The sequence below is a fragment of the Crassostrea angulata genome, chromosome 7, assembly GCF_025612915.1.
Source record: "Crassostrea angulata isolate pt1a10 chromosome 7, ASM2561291v2, whole genome shotgun sequence".
NCBI lineage: Eukaryota > Metazoa > Mollusca > Bivalvia > Ostreida > Ostreidae > Magallana > Magallana angulata.
The window spans coordinates 45,119,826-45,140,226 of record NC_069117.1 but is presented as its reverse complement, the minus strand read 5'-3'; the positions used below and the strand labels follow the sequence as shown (position 1 = coordinate 45,140,226).

Sequence of the window (20,401 nt, the reverse complement as noted above, 5' to 3'; positions counted from 1 at the left end):
TAATTTAAATTCAAAGAGATTTTATCACAGGACGCCCAAATATTTGGTAGCATAAAGAAGGAAAGAGTTTCAATGGTTTTTCCTTTTTGACCTTTAAGTTGACCCTGCAAAGGGAAACAACGTTTGCAAAGTGTTGTTTGGACTATTGTGACGCCTACAAAATTTTCATTAATAAATCTGGGACCAAAAACATATCCCACACCCATCATCAGATTTAAAACGAGACAGGATACACTATAGTATAATTTTTTTTTCTATATCTGCATACAGTATCCCGGAGCAAAATTACATAGGGGCGAAATGACTCAGTCCCAATTTAAGCGTCTAGATGACATAGACTATTAAGTAACCATTCGGCAAACCTCGGCCGATTCCGTAACCTACATCAAACCTCGGCTGTATGATAGAACTTGATATCCCACTACGCCGGGCATTTGCGATGCGGTCGCCTATTTACTCAATCGGTAAATCTGACGCTATAGAAATTAGTTTTCAAAATGGCGTCTTTTGATGAGTGTTTAGATTATGCAGTTCAGAATTGTCCCGTTTTAGTGGACAAATCTTTGAAACTGAAAGATAAACAGTTAGATACTTTAAAAGCATTATACGAAGGAAATGACTGTATATCGGTTTTGCCGACAGGTTACGGAAAGAGTATTATTTTCCACATGTTACCGTGGTTTACACAGCGCCTGTATCAGAGAGACAAACCGATGATTGCGTTAGTTGTTTGTCCGCTGAATTCTATAATGCAAGATCAAGTGCTTTCTCTTCGAAAGGCAGGGATAAATGCATGCACAATTAGCATCACCGGTATGTTTTGTAAACTTTGGCCTTTTAATTTCATATGCATGTACCAAACCAGTAAAAGCCTTTATAAAGGTTATTGTGTTCAATAACAATTTATTTACTTTAAGTGATTTTTTTAATAACTATAATAAAGCAATATCATGCAGGTACACATGGGATTGCTTTTGATGAGAAAGATGCAGGTGATGAAGATTTTGAAGATCACACCAGTGAACATTGTACCATTGAAACTGATGTACCATTTGAAACATTAATGAGAGGAGAGTTTAACCTGATATACTCCCATCCAGAGGCATTATTTAAAACTAGATTTGCCAAACTGCTGAGATCAAAACTGTATCAGGATACTGTGTGTGCAGTAGTAATTGACGAAGTGCACATGATTTCAGAATGGTAAATTTATTGAAATGAAAACTTTTTGTTTTACCATGTTGATAACATATTTGAAAGGTATATACTACTCAGAGCTACTTGAATATCACAGGTGCGCACTTAGGTAAACCTTAATCATCATTGATACTGTGTTCTGTTTATTTGCAATTCAACTTTGTACGAGGGTTCGATTCCCTCCCTAGGCATTTTAATGAAAGCTGGTGCAAAGTGGGCTGATCGCCTAGTGGCCCCGCAAAGTTGAATTGTTTGTCACTAAAACAATGAGCAAAGTAAAGTATCAGAAATTTTTATTAGCCTGTCAGCAACAGTGCTCTCCATTTGCATTTTTACTGTGTAAAAGCAGTACACTCTTCCTGTCTCTGTAACATTCGGCAGTTTTATTAGATCTGCTGGCTGAATGCAGGCTTTTAATTCATAAAGAAATAAGCATAACTTATTGAAATTTTATACATATTTAATTTACTGTAATATTTGTATTTAAAATTACATGTCCTAGTAATTTAAAGGACATCATTTTTGTAAATTATACTCATTTCTTTGTAGGGGAGAAGAATTTCGTCCTGCTTTTAAGAAGCTTGGGGATCTAGTTTGTGTATTTGAAAAGGCATTACATTTACTTTTAACTGCAACAGTAACACCAAAGTCTATCCTTACCCTTACGAAACAGATAAATTTAAAAAATCCTGTTGTGATCACCGAAAATGTAGATCGACCAAATATCTTTTTGGAGATAAGAGCAAGGCTCCCAAACATAAAAAAGTTTGAAAAATATGATGACTTGATTGAACCTGTTATATCAGAATTACGAGAAAAAAGACTTCTATTCCCTGTAACAATTATGTATGTAGATAATCTTGAAGCGCTAGGGTATTTTTTCCAATATGCTGCACACAATCTTCAGGACTTGGGGTATGATGGAGAAAAAAATCCTCAAAATAGACTCTTTGCACAGTTTCACAAGGACTATCCAGAGTCTATGAAAAAACTTATTCTTCAAGAGCTTACTAGTCTGAACCCCAAACTTCGTTTGGTGTTTGCAACAGTTGCTCTAGGAATGGGTGTTAATTCACCTAGTGTTGTACGTATTATTCACAGCAGACCCCCCACATCAATGGAAAAATACCTCCAAGAAATTGGACGGGCTGGGCGACTTGGACAAGAGGCTTCAGCTGTTATGTATTTCAATCAAAGCGACATTGCAAAAAACAGGAAAGGTATTACTGATGAAATACGAAAGTACTGCACACATCAAGGCTGTTTGAGACTTATGCTTGTAAATTACTTTGGGTTTGATAGTCCTGTATATTCAGGAGAGAAAAAAAGTTGCTGTTCAAATTGTAAAACTCTTGCTGAACAGATTTGAAAACTTCATATTAATAGCATGTCATGATAAACATTTTATTGATAAATTTCACATTCATTTGTTTTTTTCCACTATGCATCATACTTTATTTCAGATGCCATTTGCAAAACAACAAGGTGATGCATGATAAATAACTATTCAATGGCCTACTGCTATTCTTCCTTCAATAATAAATCATATCAGTATATAAAATCATTTGTATAACAAAAATTAACTTAAGGTAATCACGACATGAGTATTTTTCCATGTAGCAAAAACATGTGAAGTTCATGCATGGATTTTTTAACAAGTGTTATGCTTCAATATTGATGGAATGAGACAAAACACAACAAGTAGCCATGTTATGAAAAAAAAAAAATCATTCGAAGTGGGATTCATCTTCACTTTCTTCAGATTAAGAGTCAAGTATCCTTTTTTTTTTGCTTATAAAAAAAGCTACACATGTATACTTGAACACAAAAGAAGAAAAAAAAACCCTTAAAAATAATTGACCAGATACATCCACATGTATAATGTTTACATTTGACATTAGTCAGTTTTTTTGATTTTCTAGCTTGTATACTTTAATATTATTCAAACGAGAGAAAACCAACAATAACTAGCCAAGTTACAAATAAAATAATCATTCTGAGGTAGATTCATCATCACTGTCAGATGAGGAGATAACTATTCCTCTTCTTAGTCTTTCCACTTTTTTCATTACCACATCTTTAAAATGAATTATGTCCACAATAAAAGGAGAAACTTTTATTTTATGAAAGTTCTCTAGTTTTCTTCCATTTGTTTTCTCCCAAATCTTAACAGGAATAAGTTCTTTGAGAATGCAATTTACATGATCCTGAAATGAACGCTTCTTGTGATGTGTCTTTTTATCAGGAATGTTGAGCATTTTGTCAAAATTATTAGCAACATCCTGTATGACTGGTGCTGCCTTTGTGATGGCAACTATTGCGTTTTCAGTTTTATTGGAACCCAGTCCACGTATCAACTCCTTCAACACCAACACCTCATTCTCTTTCTGTAGATCTGCTGCTTTGTTGTCACCTCTGCGCCCACTCAGATTAACAAAAGAACCATACCGCACTTTCAGAGCCATCTTTTCAGAGAGCATGATTTCAGTTTTTAAAATATAATCAATGCACTCCTCTAGGTACTTAGATAAAACAGAATGACTGAAGAATATTGGTATGCAAAATTTAAGAGATATGTTCATTCTACAAGAATCTCCCTCCTTGATGGCATCTTTAATGGTCAAAATTACAAAATACCACTGCAGAAATTGCATCACATAGTTTTGTAAATCATCAGGGTCTTCATCTGTGTGCTCAGAGAGTGAAATTGAGACTGGAATTCTATGATCAGACACATTTACTGTCACTCCTTGTTTCACTTGCTGTGGTGTAAGACTGAATAAGAACTGTGAATTGTTGATTTTCAGCTGGAAGTTTAATAAGCCTTTTTCATTTAGTGTGCTGTTCACAACAAGGCAGGTTCCCAAGATATCCACCATCAATGGAATCTGTTGGTGAAGAAGATATTGTAGAAAATTTAAGTAAAAAAACAACAAACTAATAATTCAACATACAATCTCTGGTGATTCATGTGGGACATGAAGGTAGCAACATTGCAGAAAAAATACATAACCTGTATTAACATCTTTCTTTTAACAAGTTAATGAATTGATTGTAAAGAGTAAGTAAAAGTAACTAAATTATTCTAAATGTAAGTCAATACTTTAGATAACAGAAATGGCCAAGTCATCTTATATGGCAATTTGAGTCTGATATCATAATGATTATTTTGTCAATTTTCTAAGGTTGCTGAAGGTTTCAAACAATCAATCAACTCATTAGAATCAGACTGTGTAGATTTCAGCCCTGTCTGTTTCTACAGAGCTATGAAATACTATTGGTTTTCTTAAGAAATTACTTGGATGTCAATATACATCAAGTATATGCATTAAATCACCCGTTATAAACATTTTGCATGTGCATACCTTTTCTGGGAATGTCAACATCAACTTGTCAATTATTTCTTCAAGCAGCTGAGAAAAAATTTCTTCCTTCTTTGAATTATGCATCATCTTCATGTTCTTTTTCAGTAATGGATGCTGAGGCTCATTTGTTATTGACTTCATGCCAAAAAACTGTAATATGTAGGACAGGAAGTATGCACACCCAGCGGTTAAAATGAAGTCCTCATGAGCCTGAATAGAAAAAACAATTGGTGTTGTAATTGATAAATAAAGTTTATTAATGTTTTGCTAAACTTAAAACCTATAGGTGTTTATTTATAACTTACTTCGAATCGAGACTTCACTTTGCCATTGACATTGGATCTCTGGACAAGGACTTTCATATGGTAAATTGTTCCCTTGTCTCTACCACTAGATGGGTTGAAGAAACGCTTATACATTTTCTGAAATTGATGGAAGAAAAAAAAAGTGTACATCTTCTGTTGGGGGGGGGGGGGACGCGATTGAAAGGATGATGTGAAATACATTGCACTACTTTTAAAGTCTTTTTATTGTTTACTATACCTCTAACAAATCCATTAAGGTGTGAAACATTTCCATAATCATAGGATCTAAGTGATCAAGTCTCTCTGTTGAGGTCAAAGCCCCATCTTGCAGTGACTTGGCTGACTGTAGGCGGACTCTTGTAAGCTGGTCCCCTCCAACCGGAACTTTAAGATTGTCTAGATCAGATGCTGTAAGAGATTTAAATCAAAATGTTAGGTTTTTTCTAATCTAGGATTTGTGAAATTCTGCATTTCAAGTCAGTTTAGGTTTATAAAATCTATTCATTTAAACTTGTATTTACTGTCATTTGACAGTAATTGTAATTTTTTTTAATTAATTTAGCAAAACAGCAAAATTGTTAAGCTCACCGATTTTTTTTATATCTAAGAATTCTTTGAAAAAGAACCCAATACCGGTAAATAGCAGACAAAATTTGGTAAGCTTAGCAATAACAAGATATCAAAATATAAGCGCACCTCTACCAGCCTTTGTGTACCACAGGGTCAACTGCTGTTCATAAGATTGCAAGATGTGAATGCAATCAGATAATGATTGTTCATTCTTCAGCAGGACTGGTAGGAGAAAGACTTCAGATTTCTTGGACATGGCATTTTCATAGTCATGGGGAATGTGCTTCGGTATTATTGTTTTCATCCAACTAAAGTGGTCTATGTTTTCACACAAGATCCTTCCGAGCAGGACTTTCAGGGATTCCTTAAACTTGGAAATTTCATTTGGTGATGGCACAAAGTTTTTATATGTGATATTTTTAGTATCACCAACAGGTTTTGAGTCTTCCAGATTTTTACATTCAACTCTATCAAATGTTAAGTCAGTTGCAAAGAAGTGATAATCTTTGCTCTTATTGTCCATGCGAACATCGTTGGTAGTAACATACAGATCTAAGTTGTCACCATTCAATTTTCCGTCTTTTCCTTGTGCGATACCTTGAATTATTTTCTCTGTCGAATATTCCCCGAAATCATTCAAAATGTTTCTCTTTGTTTCATGAGACAACGTAATATGCACTTGATTGAAACGTTCCAAGATCTGAAAGATATTATACATAGCTGTATTTCTATACATACAACTGCTTTCTAAAACACATTATATCACATGATTGAATATTAAATTAACATTTGAAAATTTATTTTCAAGATTCTAAAAACTTACAATTTGCATAATATCTAATATTATAAGACAATTTAATATAGATAAAAAAATAAATATCTGTAACATTTATTTTGTTTAATCTTCAGTCTGCAACTATTGTGAAATCTGCAGAACAGATAGTTCATTTATTATAATTCTTTAATGCTCACACTTACTCGTTATTTTTCAAATATAAAAGTTATCAGGTTTACAAACCATTGACGTAAGGAACAGTTGACTGCATCACATCTCCTGTGTAAGCAGTTTTACTACTTCGCCATATATGTGCCCTCTGAGAAATCAAAACATTTGTAAGTATCAAAAAAGGGTTAGTCAAACAAGAAATAATTTGAAACAAATTAAACCATAACATAAATATAACATCAATCAAACAGATACAAGAAATGCTGTAGAAGTGTATAAGCTTGACCGAACAAAAATCTTCACTGTTTTCATGATTATAAAACTGGAATGGGTCTATCATGCTTTGGGATGGCCATATGATATAAAGGCTCACTTGAAAAAACCATATGACTAGAATGGGTCTATCATGCTTTGGGATGGCCATATAAAGGCTCACTTGAGCAAATAAAATAAAAGGTACTAACATGATGAATATACTTAATTTAATGCTATGCACTGTACAGCTGCTGTAGTTGAGAACATCAAAATGTTGATAACACTGATTGCATAATACACGAACAACTAAATTCCGTAAAATGTAAATAACAAAAACAATAACGAAAACAATAACATGCAAGTTAAAATGCATACCTTGTTGTCTGCATGGTATCGTATGCATAAGGCAGAATAAATACGCTGTATGGCACAGGCTTTCACATTTCTGCAATGTAGGATCATTCCATATATTGTGGAGATTGTTGCTAGCTTTGATTCTGGAGAAACTCGGTCACCTAAAAACAAGAATATCTATTAATGGGTATATCTATTTCTATAATAATGATTACAATACAATCATATACATTTCTTTTTATGTACTACAAATAATGACAATTTGTGGGTCCAGTTTAATATCATGGACTGCTTAGTTTGACAGGTTATATATTTATTGGGACTGTCACATAAAAATTTCACAAAATAACAAAGGAAGACAGTTCATTTTTATTTTTTTGAGTAAGTAATTGTGAGGACACTAAAGTGTACTCATTAATCAACTTAATTCACAATTAAATTTGTTTCATAAAGTCTGCAATTCCACAGTATGCTTGATATTTAAACATTTGAATTTAATATACTTCATATAATTTATACAATATCTGGAAAAGTTCTGAACACTTCTCACTCATCTCTGAGGAAACTTCTCTCATCCAGCTTTTGTTCATCAACATAAATGGGTCTTTCTTGAAAAGAACACTGTTTCTTCCCTTGCACACATTTTCAAGGGACGTTGTTATAGTTGATGTCATGCTGCAAGGTGATGATGACGATAATGCCTGGCTATTGAAGAAATCTAGAAGGTTGGTCTCAGTATCTGCATCGTTTTCTTCAATATTAATTGGCTGGAACTTGCAGTAATTAATATGGTCAGGTGCAGATGTATTGATGGGGTCTTGAGTTGATTCTTGGGTGTCACTGCACGACTCAAATGAGAGTTTTTGTCTTGATTTTTTTGTTCCACCTAACTCTAACTTTCTCAATTTCTCCACAGAGCTTTCTATCTGCTCCGCCACTGAATGTCGTAATGACGACGGTGGAGTTTTGGGTAAACGTTTAAGACGTTTGTGCGTACTTTCGAAATTCTCAATACTGTCTACACACTTTCGTCTAAAGTCCATGAAACTTTGACACTTGCCCACACACGTTTCGCATACATACATTTCATATAATAAAGACGGATCAAGTACATGTCCTGTAAATTGTTCAATAATTTTGACATAATTCAGTTTTGTTAATCTAAATTTACCTAAGCAGTGTAATCGTTTAGTTAATTTCTTCGCACACAATACACATGCTTGAATATCCGAAGAGAAGTACAAGCATTTCACCGGTGTACTGGAGGCCGCCATTTTGGTTTTATACTGCTGGGAAAAGTAGTTCCAATGGCGCTTCCCATGATACAGCCGAGGTTAGATGAGATACGAATCGGCCGAGGTGTGCCGAGTGTTAAGTAACAATACTCTGGGGATATTCCGAAGTGTTTTCTGATGAGTGACATTTTTGCCGCAAAGAATGAGTAGAAATCCTATGCGAAAATGTCTAACATTTGCTAAATATTGCTTTTTAAGACAGAACAGAGCTAGTCAGATTACAAGAACATTAACTACATTTAGCCTTAATGATGGCAAGTATTTCGAATTTTCTCTGTTAATTGTAATACAGTTACTACACAATTGCCTTCAAGTTAGTCTGGTACGATCTGCTGTCATTCGTGACACGTCTGGAATGGTCCAAAACTCTTCATGTAGACCAATCTAGCGAAAAGTAGACTGAGTTGTTTCTCCTTGCGTGGTCATTCTGAAAGGTTAATATCCTCAAATTGGTCTCCCTGTGGAGAAATCTTTTTTCATTGAATTTAAATTTTCAAGAAGACAAAGTAACAAACCTTTAAGCTACTAAGGCTGCTGTGAAAAATCTATGTATGGCAACCAACAGACGAAAGGGCTACTTTTTAAAGAGTGAAGTTGAAGCTGTGGTCTTGTGTAATAATTTAACTTGAATTATCGGTACATAACAGGATGTGAGAAATAAAGAGTGACCAGGCGGGGATTCCAAACCCTGGGCCCCTACATCTCTTATGGGTTAATTTACCAACTGAACTGTCTGGTTGTTGCAATCGAACCAGTCACATTGTCATATTTTTTACCCTCGAATGATATAATATCAGCCTAAAAAATCAACTCCTAGGATCTAACCCCTGGCAAGAGTTGACCTGTCAGTTCCAGGTGTTGGTCACATCACCTAATGTAATGGAATGAGAAAAATAATGACGGACCAGACTGAAATTTGAATCCATGACTCTTGAATCTCTAGAATGGTGCTTTACCCAAAAATCTGGTGTTGGAGATAGTACTGGTCTGACTTTCATTCTTATACATGTATATCAAAGACAATTTTTGAAGACTAGTAATGTTCTAAATTTAATCACCGACTCTGTGTTTAATGTACATCGATCCTCAATAATAATTGTAGCTCTGTTGCAGTTCATCTATTCTATATCAAACCATTATAATTTGTATAATCCATTATTAGACCTGGCAAATGATGTGTTGATATTAGACTGACACATGTTGTATTGTAAAAATTGGTACATGTATCAATCTTGTGGCCCATTTTCTTCATTATTTTTTGAGGTACATCAACATCTGTTGTAACTCTGTGTTGTATTAATATCATCTCCACATTTTCTACAGAAATTGGCATTTCTGTTGTCAATCATTAAATATATAGTGAAACCGGTGAGTTGATCCTTAAATGTGTGATCTATGTATTCTTGTAACATAAAAGATAAACAAGTTCAAAACAAGAATATGCTGTGTGTCAAATATTAGCTTTTTTTGAATGAGAGCAAAACACCAAAATAGAAGATCAATTCCTTTTACATTTAAAGCTTATTAAATGACTACTGATTTAGTCATTCATAACTCTGTATTTATTTGTGTAGGAGAAGATGATAGGATGTATGTGGATGGTAATGGACAGTTAAGGGAGCGCAAGCTTGGATACGATGAACTCTACCCGGGCCACATACCAACCTCTACTCTACAGAAAGTGCTCCTGTCCATAGGCTCAGCAGGAATGTCTCTCCTAGATCCAAGCAGAGATGGTAAGTTCATAAAATTTGCTATGATAACGACAGTTGTATTTTCACCTGCATTAGTGGAAAGAGGCAAAAAATTATCAAAGGAGTTGATGTAACAACTGTAATTATTTAGGGAGAGGGGGAATGAAGTTTTCAGAATGGCGTTCCCATTTCCATGCATTTTTTTTTAAAGATTACAATAAATATGTTATAGTCAGATGTGTAGGATTTATCATTACAATTGTTTGTTTCCAAAGACATGATTGCCACACTTGGAGAAACTACAGGGACCTGGGCTCTTCGGTCCATAAAGGAGAAGATGGAGGCTGATCCTACAGGTCAAAGAATTCTAACGTAAGCAAAGATCAGAGATTTAAGCATATACACACTGATTCAGCAAATGAGAATTTATAGCATGTCATCATCAGAAACCAACAGCCAGTTTTGTGTATGCTTACTGACTATGGGTGAACTCCTTGAATTTCTATCCATTTCACAATTAATTCAAGCTGAATTATGATTATATCCTTCTGAGAATTAATCTCCCCAGTGGCATGCTTATGTATGTTCAAAACTTATGCATTTTATTGAAACTTTAATTTATGACACTAGAATTTGTGGCATTTATCCATGTACAAGTGTTCAAAGACACAATGGCTTTACATGCAAAATGAAATACATGCATTATAATTTTTAATGATTAGGGAACAACCAGTCATCAACACAAACACAGTGTCCATTGATTATTTGGGAAGTTTGCCAGAAGGCACATTTGGAAAGATATACTGGCATTTTCTTAGCAAAAATGTAAGTGAAAAAACTTACTCAATTTTTTTATAGTGATTGTGGGGTCACATTACCTCAATTACTTGCATTGTCAAATACATGCATATTCTTTGAAAACTATATACCTGGTATATATTTTTCCATTATTTTATTTTTTACATTTTACTATATTCAGGGATTTTCTCCAGATGCCAGATTGCCAATTCATTTTGTAGATGATCCAGAGCTGAAGTACGTTATGTTGAGATACCGCCAAGTTCATGACCTGTTCCATTCTGTACTGGGGATGCCACCTCACATGCTGGGCGAAGTAGCTGTCAAGTGGGTGGAGGCCCTACAGACCGGACTCCCAATGTGTGCCCTGGGGGCACTGTTTGGCCCACTGAGACTAGGCCCAAAGTATGTATTCTTTATCACAAAAAATAAATATTAAGCTTCAATTATATAAAATAGAAATTTTGAAGAAAAAAAAGGAAAAGGGCCTGTCAGGGCCTAAAATATACATGACGAGTATATATGATTATGTTTATCAACAGTATCCTAGGGTTTGCTGAATAGATTAAAATTTTATTACCTTTTGAAAAGAGGATTACAACTTTATAATTGTTTTAAATTTAAATCTATTTGAGTTATGCTCCTTTTCAGATCTTACATTAAAGATAAAATACATGTATCTGCCTTTAGCATTAAAATCATGAAAACCTTTAGACATGAAAATATTTAGATCATTTTTTGTAAGGTCTAAATGATAAATTCTTTGTTTCCAATTTTAGGCACACCAAGAAATACCTTGAAACCTATCTTCCTTGGGCAATAAGAAATGGACAGAATGCCAAGTTTTTAATGGCTGTATACTGGGAAGAGCACTGGGAGGATGACCTAGAAACACTCCGCCAAGAACTGAATATAGAGCCACCCCCAATCATTGCCTCCAAGTCTTAATCTACAGTTCACTGAACATTTAGATAACATAAGAATTTATATTATGCTATCATGTTAAATGCCATTCTTGCATTAAAGTTGCTTATTAATATTATTAGTTAGACTGTCTTTATTGTTTGTTTGTCAAGTGAGAGAAGCAATATACTGACTCATTTGACTTTCAAGTTTGGTACATTCATGGGGCATGGTCACGATTTTGGTCGAAAGTTATTTTTCGAATTTAATGTTTACAATGCTTCAGTAAGGCATTTTTAATAGGCAACCAAATTTTAGTGTCATTTGATGAGTTATGCGTGAGTTACAGAGCTTACAATTCTTCGCTATGTAAACAAAGCATTTGTTTACATTTCGAATGTTGAAGTAAACATTCCAGTTTTAGACCCAAAATGAATGTGTTAATCGTTAGGAACTGTTTATTTATGCTTAAAATGAATAATAAGATAGACAAACCAGCTTTACAAAGATTTTTTACTGGTATATTGAACCTATGTAAACAAAAACAGGGCACGAGCCTTGTTTACATGACAAAGAATTGTAAGCCCTGTATCTTGCTTAAAACTCAACGACTGGCACCCAAACTTCATTTCATCATTAGAATTGCATTCCTAAAGCATTGCAAATAATAAAAACAGAAAAAAAAATTTGACCAAAATCGTGACCATGCCCCTTTAAATTAAAGATCAAGAAAATAAGCAGTGCCTTCAAATTTATATAGTCAGTGTACCCCTGTCAATCAACTGAATTGAGGACCCAGATTGGATGTTAGAAAATGATTGACATTCATTTACTGGTCTTGTGACAGTGTACACAATGTCTGGCACTCGCGGCCACTGAGCAATTAACTTTTTAGACATTTTAATATTGACTGGACATCAGTGAGATGGTGCCATCCTAAAGGGCCCTGCTTAAGTAAAGGATAATGATTAAAGGTAGATTAAAATCGGTGTTTCAGAGAAGTATTTTGACCCTTGGTCTAGAAAATTGGTTCACCGGCACAGCAAACCGTCTAGTTTACCCATGGGCACTGTATCGGTATAGGTGAAGTTTGAGAACAACTTTGGCAAAGGGAAAGAAAACATGTCCTGGACAATCAGATGAAAGAAAATTAGTTCAACATCACTGCACTTTCTCTACCCATTGGTACCTCTATGGGTGATGTTTAAGCCTGACTGGGCCATAGGGAACGTAAATATGTTCTAGACATCGAAGGATTTACAGGGGCAATTCATCATTGACCTTTGGGGTTATTCAACCTTGAGCCTCAATCTAGAAAATTGGTAAAGGGTCACTCCATATCCACCGTTACTTTATCAGTTTAATCTAAATGCTTATTGTTAAAATTAGTACAATGTACCAGTAATAGCTTACTATTTTGCCTCAATGAGCACACTTTTACTTCTACTATGTATTTTAAGATGAATCATAGTCACTTGTAGAGCTCTTTGATATGTGACAAGATTAGACCACCTTACCCTCACCCCCCAAAAAATTATTAAAAAGCCAAGTAATTAATGACCTAATCACCTTACTTCTTAACATTTCATTACTTACATGTAATATAAACAGTAACTTAAAAAAAAAAACATTAAAAAAACATCAGTCAAGTTTTTCTTTTACATTTTTATTTATTTTTCAAATTATTTTCCAGTAATTTCTGTTTTAAAAAATGGTCTATACAGTCAGATCAGGTAACTTTATTCACTAGTCAACAATTTGTGATTGTCAAGTATCAATTATACTCAACATTCACAAATTTGCAATTCACAGTATGATTTGCAAAATTAAACAAAAGACTTTTAGAGAAAATAGTCTGTAACATTACAAATGACATAGCAAAGGACATTCTATCAAAATGTGTGCATAATTGCACATACATCTTTGTTATGAAAATCTAGATGTATATAACCCTTGCGCTGAATGTCTTTCGAGAAGCTGCCTGTAAAACACTTTGTCTGTGCGTATCACTTTTCTCATCACCTCTGTCTGTTTTGTGCTGCTTCTTTGCGTGCTGCGTCTTGTAAAAGTTGTGTGTCGCACTCATCAGCCGGAAGTTGAACATAGCGCACGACAGAGCCACGAATAAAACAGTTTTTCACAGAAAGCTGAAAAAAAAATTCAAACATATCTTAGATGACTTATTTTTTTCCTATCGGGTGTTTTTTTCCCTTTGTTGACTATAACATTCTGACTCAACCAATTTCTTAGTCTGCGGGAGCAAATATGCAGATTTATAGTACCGGTACCCATTGTTTTCACTGTTATTGATGCACACAAACTGACTTACCATATGGGGGTACTTGTCTGGATCTGTTACTGTAATATCTGTCAACTTTATGTTCAGAAACTGGTCCACTGAGTGAAGAGTCCCACAGATACTGTAAATCAAATTAAAAAAGTGATACAAAATACCAGCACTTGTATCCCAGTTAACATGCAAATCTTTCTTTTCTATCTACAAATAAAAAATTTCTTAATCACACTTTCAAAGCTAAATTTGACCTTCAAACCAAATATATATTATTGTTATAATACATGTATATACAATAATTTAAAAGCAGATATGTAGTGAACAAAGTATAGGGCCAACGTTATTTACCAGGTATGCCAAACAGATTGACACAGGCGAACAGGTAGATAGGGCAAATGCACCTGATACCCATCAAAGGCCATCAAAACATGACGTACAATCTAATTAAACTTAGATGTTCCGAAACCGCTACCATTTGAGAAGCGGTAACAAAATCTACTGTAATTTTAATGTTTGTTTTTTTTATTAAATACTGGTGTGCGACCAGTTCTCGCCAAGTACCATTTCTCACCAGGGCTGCGTTTTACAAAAGAACTTACGATCAAATTAATGATGCTAATTAATCACCAACTAATCAATGATTTATTCTTATGGCTGGAAAATATAATTATGGGAATTGAAATGTTTGTAAACAAAAGGTTTTATGTTAATTTTGTTCTCTAAAACCATCTTACGAGATTGTAAATATTTACGACTTTGTCGTAAGTTCTTTTGTAAAATGCAGCCCAGTACATAGTGACGTAATTTTATCAACACATAAATTATAGACGAAAAATGACGTCACAATGTACTGGCGAGAAATGGTACTCGGCGAGAACTGAGGCGTGTTCAACAGAGTGAGCGCTCGCGATCGCTCGCCAAAATTTGTGTTGCGGGTATAGGGATTTTTGGCGAGCGCTCGCGAGCGATTGCTCTGTTGAACTCGCCTCTGGTCGCACGCCAGAATAGTTTGCACGACATTCAACAATGAATTATGTCATAAAACAGATTGTAAAACCTTTTCATATTCAGCTTCATAAAACTACCACAGTTCTACAAAGCTTTCAGAACTTAATAAGTATAAAATTCAATATTTTAATTATAAATCATTTTTTTTTTATTTATTTACCTGAGGTCGTTCTTAAGTTCTACGACAACATCCTTCCCAACCAGTGATTTAAAAAATGAATAGAAAAGCTGAAAAGAATAAAAACAAATTCAATTTATTTGTCACTCAGCATGCTCAGTCTCTTTGATTTCTTAAGTTTTCTTGCACAACAGAGAAAATTCGAACTCTAATTAATTTATATGCAGCTTTTTATAACATATTATAACGAAATAAATACTACTTAATTACATGTCTGGCATAATTACCTGTAGAAAAAAGTCAATAAAAAGTACTTATATTTCTCTCTTACCATTTTATTTGCGGCGTCAGTCGAGATCCCGGCGGTATATTTATTTCTTAGTAGGTCGTATTTTAAATTATTCGTGTAAAATAAGTCGTCAATGTTTCAGTCGTTTTGAATATGTATTTTTTATTCACATAAAGGACAGTGCATGTTCAGTCGTTTTGAATATGTATTTTTTATTCACATGAAGGACAGGGTACCATCCGAACCCCCCTTTATTTTTGAGAAAATAACTATTTGCGATTGAACATTTTTAATACAGCTTTTGCGAAAAACGTAGCCTATGACCTTCGCCAGAGAGGTAAATAACATTTATGACTTTCGCAATACAGTAAAACACGCTTATAACGAAGTCCCAGGGACGTTCAATTTTACTTCGTTATATGCGTAATTCGTTATATCTGTCAAGTTTACAACATGTAATAAAGTCCTGGGGAATGAAAATCACTTCGCTGTAAGCGTCAATTCATTATAGGCGTGTTCGTTATAACCGTGTTTTACTGAATATAACACAAAACTAACCCAATAAACGCATTACTTTCGCTTTTTTCTACATAACGTGAGAATTTTGCTAACCGGTGTAACGAAGAATATTGACCCGGGTTGAAAATTGACCCGGGGGTCATTTTTCAACGTTGAAAATTGAGACCAAAATCGTGAAATTTATACCCGTGGTCATTTTTCAACGGTATGAGAAAGATTTTTCTAAAATCTGATGACATCGACACGTTGAAAATTGATCCTGTTGAGAATTGACCCCAACCTCAGAGTTTTGATCTGAACTGGAACTTAATCTACACAGTTTAAATGTACAATCATGCACATATTTGAAAGTTTTAGTTTTAAAATGTTCATACTGTCCGATAAATATGCGGACGGGCTAATTTCTTTTAGGTTGATGGGTCCAATTAATCATTTAATTTTGAGACTGAAAATATGATATCCATTTATTATTACTAAACTATGTAAATAAAGCTAAGAAGATGACCGATTGCTTCGGAATGGAACAGGCGAGTAGGGCTAGAATACTTTTTGACATAGATGACATGGTTTTCATTCCCTCATGTGACAGAATTTTTTTTCAACTTGTCATAATCTCTGATAAATATATCTAACAAATCAATTGCCCGTTATTGTCACGTTTAAGGCAATTCAACAGAGCTCTATTCGACATGCACCTGGCGTTGTATTTTCTAATAATTGATAATATAACCTCTATACTGTTTTATTGGGTATATATATTTATATCAAGACAAAATGATATAATGTCAGATATCTATGCTTAATTTGAAGAAGTCAGCATCCCTGACAAAAAAATAAATGAATGGTTGTCATATTTTTATCTTTGTTTATGTATACTGTATTATACATATATACTTAACAATAATTTTTCATAAACTTGTCGGATTAACTTTATTGAAGCACCATCCAATTTTTGCATACCTGGTATGCAGAGTCATAGTTCTTTTTAAAAAAATGCAATTTACTTCTATCATTTTGAGTTTTCAATTCCATTAATTACCAGTAAATTAGAAACACAGGCAACTGAAATTAAAAACATATAGCATACAGCAAGCAAAAATGTTATCATTTTTAATAAAAAGTAGGTTTGCATCTAAATATACAGTCGGAGGATGGTTGATCTAATTATATTAATGTTATACATGAAAGTGCATGCATGCAAAAAGTTGAATATATTAAGATTACTCAAGCATACAATTGATAGATAAACATTTGTTAAAATTTGGCTTTTATCAGATCTAGACTGGAATATGGTGATGTTGTTTGGAGCAGCTGTATCAAGGAAAATCCGAATTGCTTAAACATGTACAAATTGAAGCCACCAGGACAGTGACAGGGATTAGAGTTAATTCTTCTAAAATCAGTTTATATTGTGAGCTTAATTTGGAAACCTTATAATCTCGAAGGGAGAAACATAAACTAATTATATTCTCCAAGATTATAAATGGTTTAGCACCACAAGATATGTTAGATTGAATTCAATCATATTTTCTAACTGAACATACATATAATCTTAGGTCGAATGAGTTTTTTTTTACTATCTACCACTATATATACTTATTACAATAGCTTTGCTCCGTCTACATGTAAATTATGGAATAATCTTCATGCAGGAAAGAAAATTTCATCAACTTTATCTTTCTTTTTAATTTATTTTACGTCAATTACGGAATAAAGCTAGTAAAGCTTACTTTAAGGATTTTTTAAACGGATGGGAGTCGATGTGTATAGTGTAGGTCTGAATCTGAAGGAAATGTGATTTTTTCCCCCTGGATATCCAAGATATACTCAACAAAGAGACGAACTTTTTAAACAGCTTATTGACATTAGTGTACCTTTTTATATATACTTTATGGTAGTTTTGATAAAACTGTAAAATTGTTTCCCATGTTTATATTTATATTAGAGCTCCAAAGCGTTTTTGATTCTCTTATGTTACACGGTTTAAATCTATTTAAGTAATATACATGTATATTTACTTAATATATAGTCCCCTTTTATTTACTGTTCTTTTCAAATGGGCTGGATCATGAAAATGTCATTCTTATGTTTGTATCCCTGCAAGTATAAATGAAGGTGATAGGTTTGTTAATGTAGGTGTGAGTCAACATGTATACCAACAATAAGTCATACAATCATATATGATAAATATTCAGATAATTATTTATATTCAAGTACCCCCTGTCTTGTATGCACATAATATCAATAATATTCTATAAACTTGTAATACTATATTCTTATGACTATAGATAATTTCTTCTTGACTTGTATGTTTGAACGGGTTTACATAGGCTATGACTCTTATTCAATCCATTCAATAATTTGATCATTCCGTTCAATAAAACACGTTTAAATTGAATTAATGATGTAGGTGGCTGTGATAGGAAGGTCAACCATCTACTCCAACGCTGCTGTATGATCTTCTTCTACATATTTCTACTCAAAAAATGCAATTTACCTATTTATTGACGAAAACAATTACTGTTAGTATTTATGATACAATTTTGTAATCAAAGCAATTTAGAAACTATTAAAGCAAAATTATTTTATTGTCATCCTGTACAAAAATTAGGTTGCTAACTTGCTACAGATTCCATGAAGCAGAATTGTTTATGCCTAAAAAAAAATCAGCGATTTAATGATATTTAGTTATACCCTAGTAACTACGTAACAAATAAAATTTAAAAAAAATGGCTTTCAAGATATAGTTACTACAGCATTGTTCATGAAGAGTACGTGTTAGCATATCATCATTTTGTACACTGTTATTGGATTGATAGGTGTGAATACAAAATACAAAAACTACGGGGGGGGGGGGGGGGGGGGGGGGGGCTTGCGTAGTATATAACTTCAATTTCAATAATAATTTCCCTATTTTCATATCAATTTTTTACAGCCTCCAAAAAAAGTGGGGGGGGGCACTCCATGATAATTCAATTTTTTAAATGTAAATGTTAAAAAATTAGTTGCTGCGAGAAAAAGTGGGGGGAGGGGGCAGACCCCCCCCCCCCTCCCCTGCCCCCCCCCCCCCCCCCCCGATGCTACGTGCCTGCGATTGTGAATGTAAACAAATGAACAATGGGAAATGAAAACATGAAATGTTGAAATAAGTGAACGCAAATATGAATACTAATTTACTAAAATAATTAATCCTGTGACATATACAAATATTCTTAAAAAACATATATTCTTTTCAGAAATATATAGATATCACACAAAACAGCAATTATACGCGAAAAGTTTATTATGAATAAAATAGTTATAACATATTTAAAGTGATGATATGTAAATTAAAAAATATTCATTTATAAAGTCTCATTTTTACCCCCCCCCCCCCCCCCCCCCCCCCCCCCCGTTGAAACATATAAATATAAAGAATAAATATGTATAAACTGATAATTTTTAATTAAATAAACTCAAGTTATAATATTGATTCGTTATTTTGTGCTTTGCTGTTGAATTTTGAACCGGTTTCATGATCAAAATTCCACGATGCGGGTCAATTTTCAACGGATTAGGGTCTTTATTCAACACCTTTCGTCTCATTATTCAACGTGGAAAAATGACCCCCGGGTCAATTTTCAACCCGGGTCAAAATTCTTCGTTACACCGGCTTAAACAAAACTTTTGCACAGTGTACAATCAGTGTAATAAATTACCTTCTATAAATACATTACAAGATTTCTTATAAAACAGTTTCAATCTTATTAAGATTAGAACATGTAAAACCGCTTCTCTACAATCGATGCATCGTAAAGGAGATGTTTAAAAGTCTGATTCCATTGGCACAGGTTAAAATAATTATTTTAAATTTTGGATGCACATGTATATAACTTTAAAAAGATTGCATTGTGTGAAATACACGTTTGAACAGCCAGAATAGTCTTACTATCTAAAGTATCTTCGGCAAATAATTTATTATACTGTCATATAAAAAAATCGAAATACAGTCGCATGATTTGTGTTTATCTATTTTGATAATTTAGAATTATATATCCTATCATATATAATATTATATTATAAAAAATAATTTATCAATTTCATATCTACCTATTCTATTTATATGTATTTTAAACTGACAAATATTTTGATAAACATCACAGGAACATCATAGGAAAATGAAAACCGGTTAAGGTTTGTAAATGTGCTACACATCTTAAATATATTGATACGAACTGCATGGTGTTTGCGTATCTACCTTTAAATCTTTCAATGCCTGTTATTTTATAGTGGGACTCAGTCTGAAAATTTGTTGGCCACGTGATCAAAACCAGGACTTCTCAGAAGACCCCGGCCAACTTTAACATTGTCGTTTTTTATGCTACGGGAGAAAGGCAGAATTATAAATGTGACCGTTGGTATCAAATGTCCAACCAAAAACATTTTTTCTCTCCAAGATATATTTTCCCCTCCCCTTCCGAATCACCAAAAATACAAAACTTCAATGGTTTCA

The 20,401-nt window shown here is 33.7% G+C and overlaps 5 protein-coding genes across 5 annotated transcripts; 2 read left to right on the top strand and 3 right to left on the bottom strand.

Annotated features, from left to right (window-relative positions):
* Positions 1-436: 436 nt before the first annotated feature.
* LOC128157413 (uncharacterized) lies at positions 437-2,583 on the top strand. Its single transcript, XM_052819937.1, has 3 exons — positions 437-813; positions 957-1,203; positions 1,747-2,583. The coding sequence occupies exons 1-3, from the start codon at positions 498-500 to the stop codon at positions 2,564-2,566; spliced, it is 1,383 nt and encodes a 460-aa protein (XP_052675897.1). The 5' UTR covers positions 437-497; the 3' UTR covers positions 2,567-2,583.
* On the bottom strand, positions 2,577-7,445 carry LOC128157412 (uncharacterized). Its single transcript, XM_052819936.1, has 7 exons — positions 7,014-7,445; positions 6,456-6,531; positions 5,564-6,137; positions 5,106-5,275; positions 4,868-4,984; positions 4,563-4,772; positions 2,577-4,085 (listed from the first exon to the last, which is right to left on the bottom strand). Exons 2-7 carry the CDS (start codon positions 6,456-6,458, stop codon positions 3,189-3,191), a joined length of 1,971 nt encoding a protein of 656 aa, XP_052675896.1. The 5' UTR covers positions 6,459-6,531; positions 7,014-7,445; the 3' UTR covers positions 2,577-3,188.
* A 41-nt stretch (positions 7,446-7,486) lies between these two features.
* Positions 7,487-8,357, bottom strand: LOC128191358 (uncharacterized). The gene has a single exon (XM_052863427.1). The coding sequence runs from the start codon at positions 8,264-8,266 to the stop codon at positions 7,487-7,489; it is 780 nt and encodes a 259-aa protein (XP_052719387.1). The 5' UTR covers positions 8,267-8,357.
* Positions 8,358-8,364: 7 nt separating this feature from the next.
* Positions 8,365-11,824, top strand: LOC128155429 (ubiquinone biosynthesis protein COQ4 homolog, mitochondrial-like). The gene is made up of 6 exons (XM_052817129.1): positions 8,365-8,541; positions 9,862-10,023; positions 10,257-10,353; positions 10,704-10,806; positions 10,961-11,184; positions 11,559-11,824. Exons 1-6 carry the CDS (start codon positions 8,430-8,432, stop codon positions 11,725-11,727), a joined length of 867 nt encoding a protein of 288 aa, XP_052673089.1. The 5' UTR covers positions 8,365-8,429; the 3' UTR covers positions 11,728-11,824.
* A 1,503-nt stretch (positions 11,825-13,327) lies between these two features.
* LOC128155792 (U6 snRNA-associated Sm-like protein LSm2) lies at positions 13,328-15,517 on the bottom strand. Its single transcript, XM_052817654.1, has 4 exons — positions 15,433-15,517; positions 15,144-15,211; positions 14,012-14,102; positions 13,328-13,829 (listed from the first exon to the last, which is right to left on the bottom strand). Exons 1-4 carry the CDS (start codon positions 15,433-15,435, stop codon positions 13,701-13,703), a joined length of 291 nt encoding a protein of 96 aa, XP_052673614.1. The 5' UTR covers positions 15,436-15,517; the 3' UTR covers positions 13,328-13,700.
* Between the last annotated feature and the right edge of the window lie 4,884 nt (positions 15,518-20,401).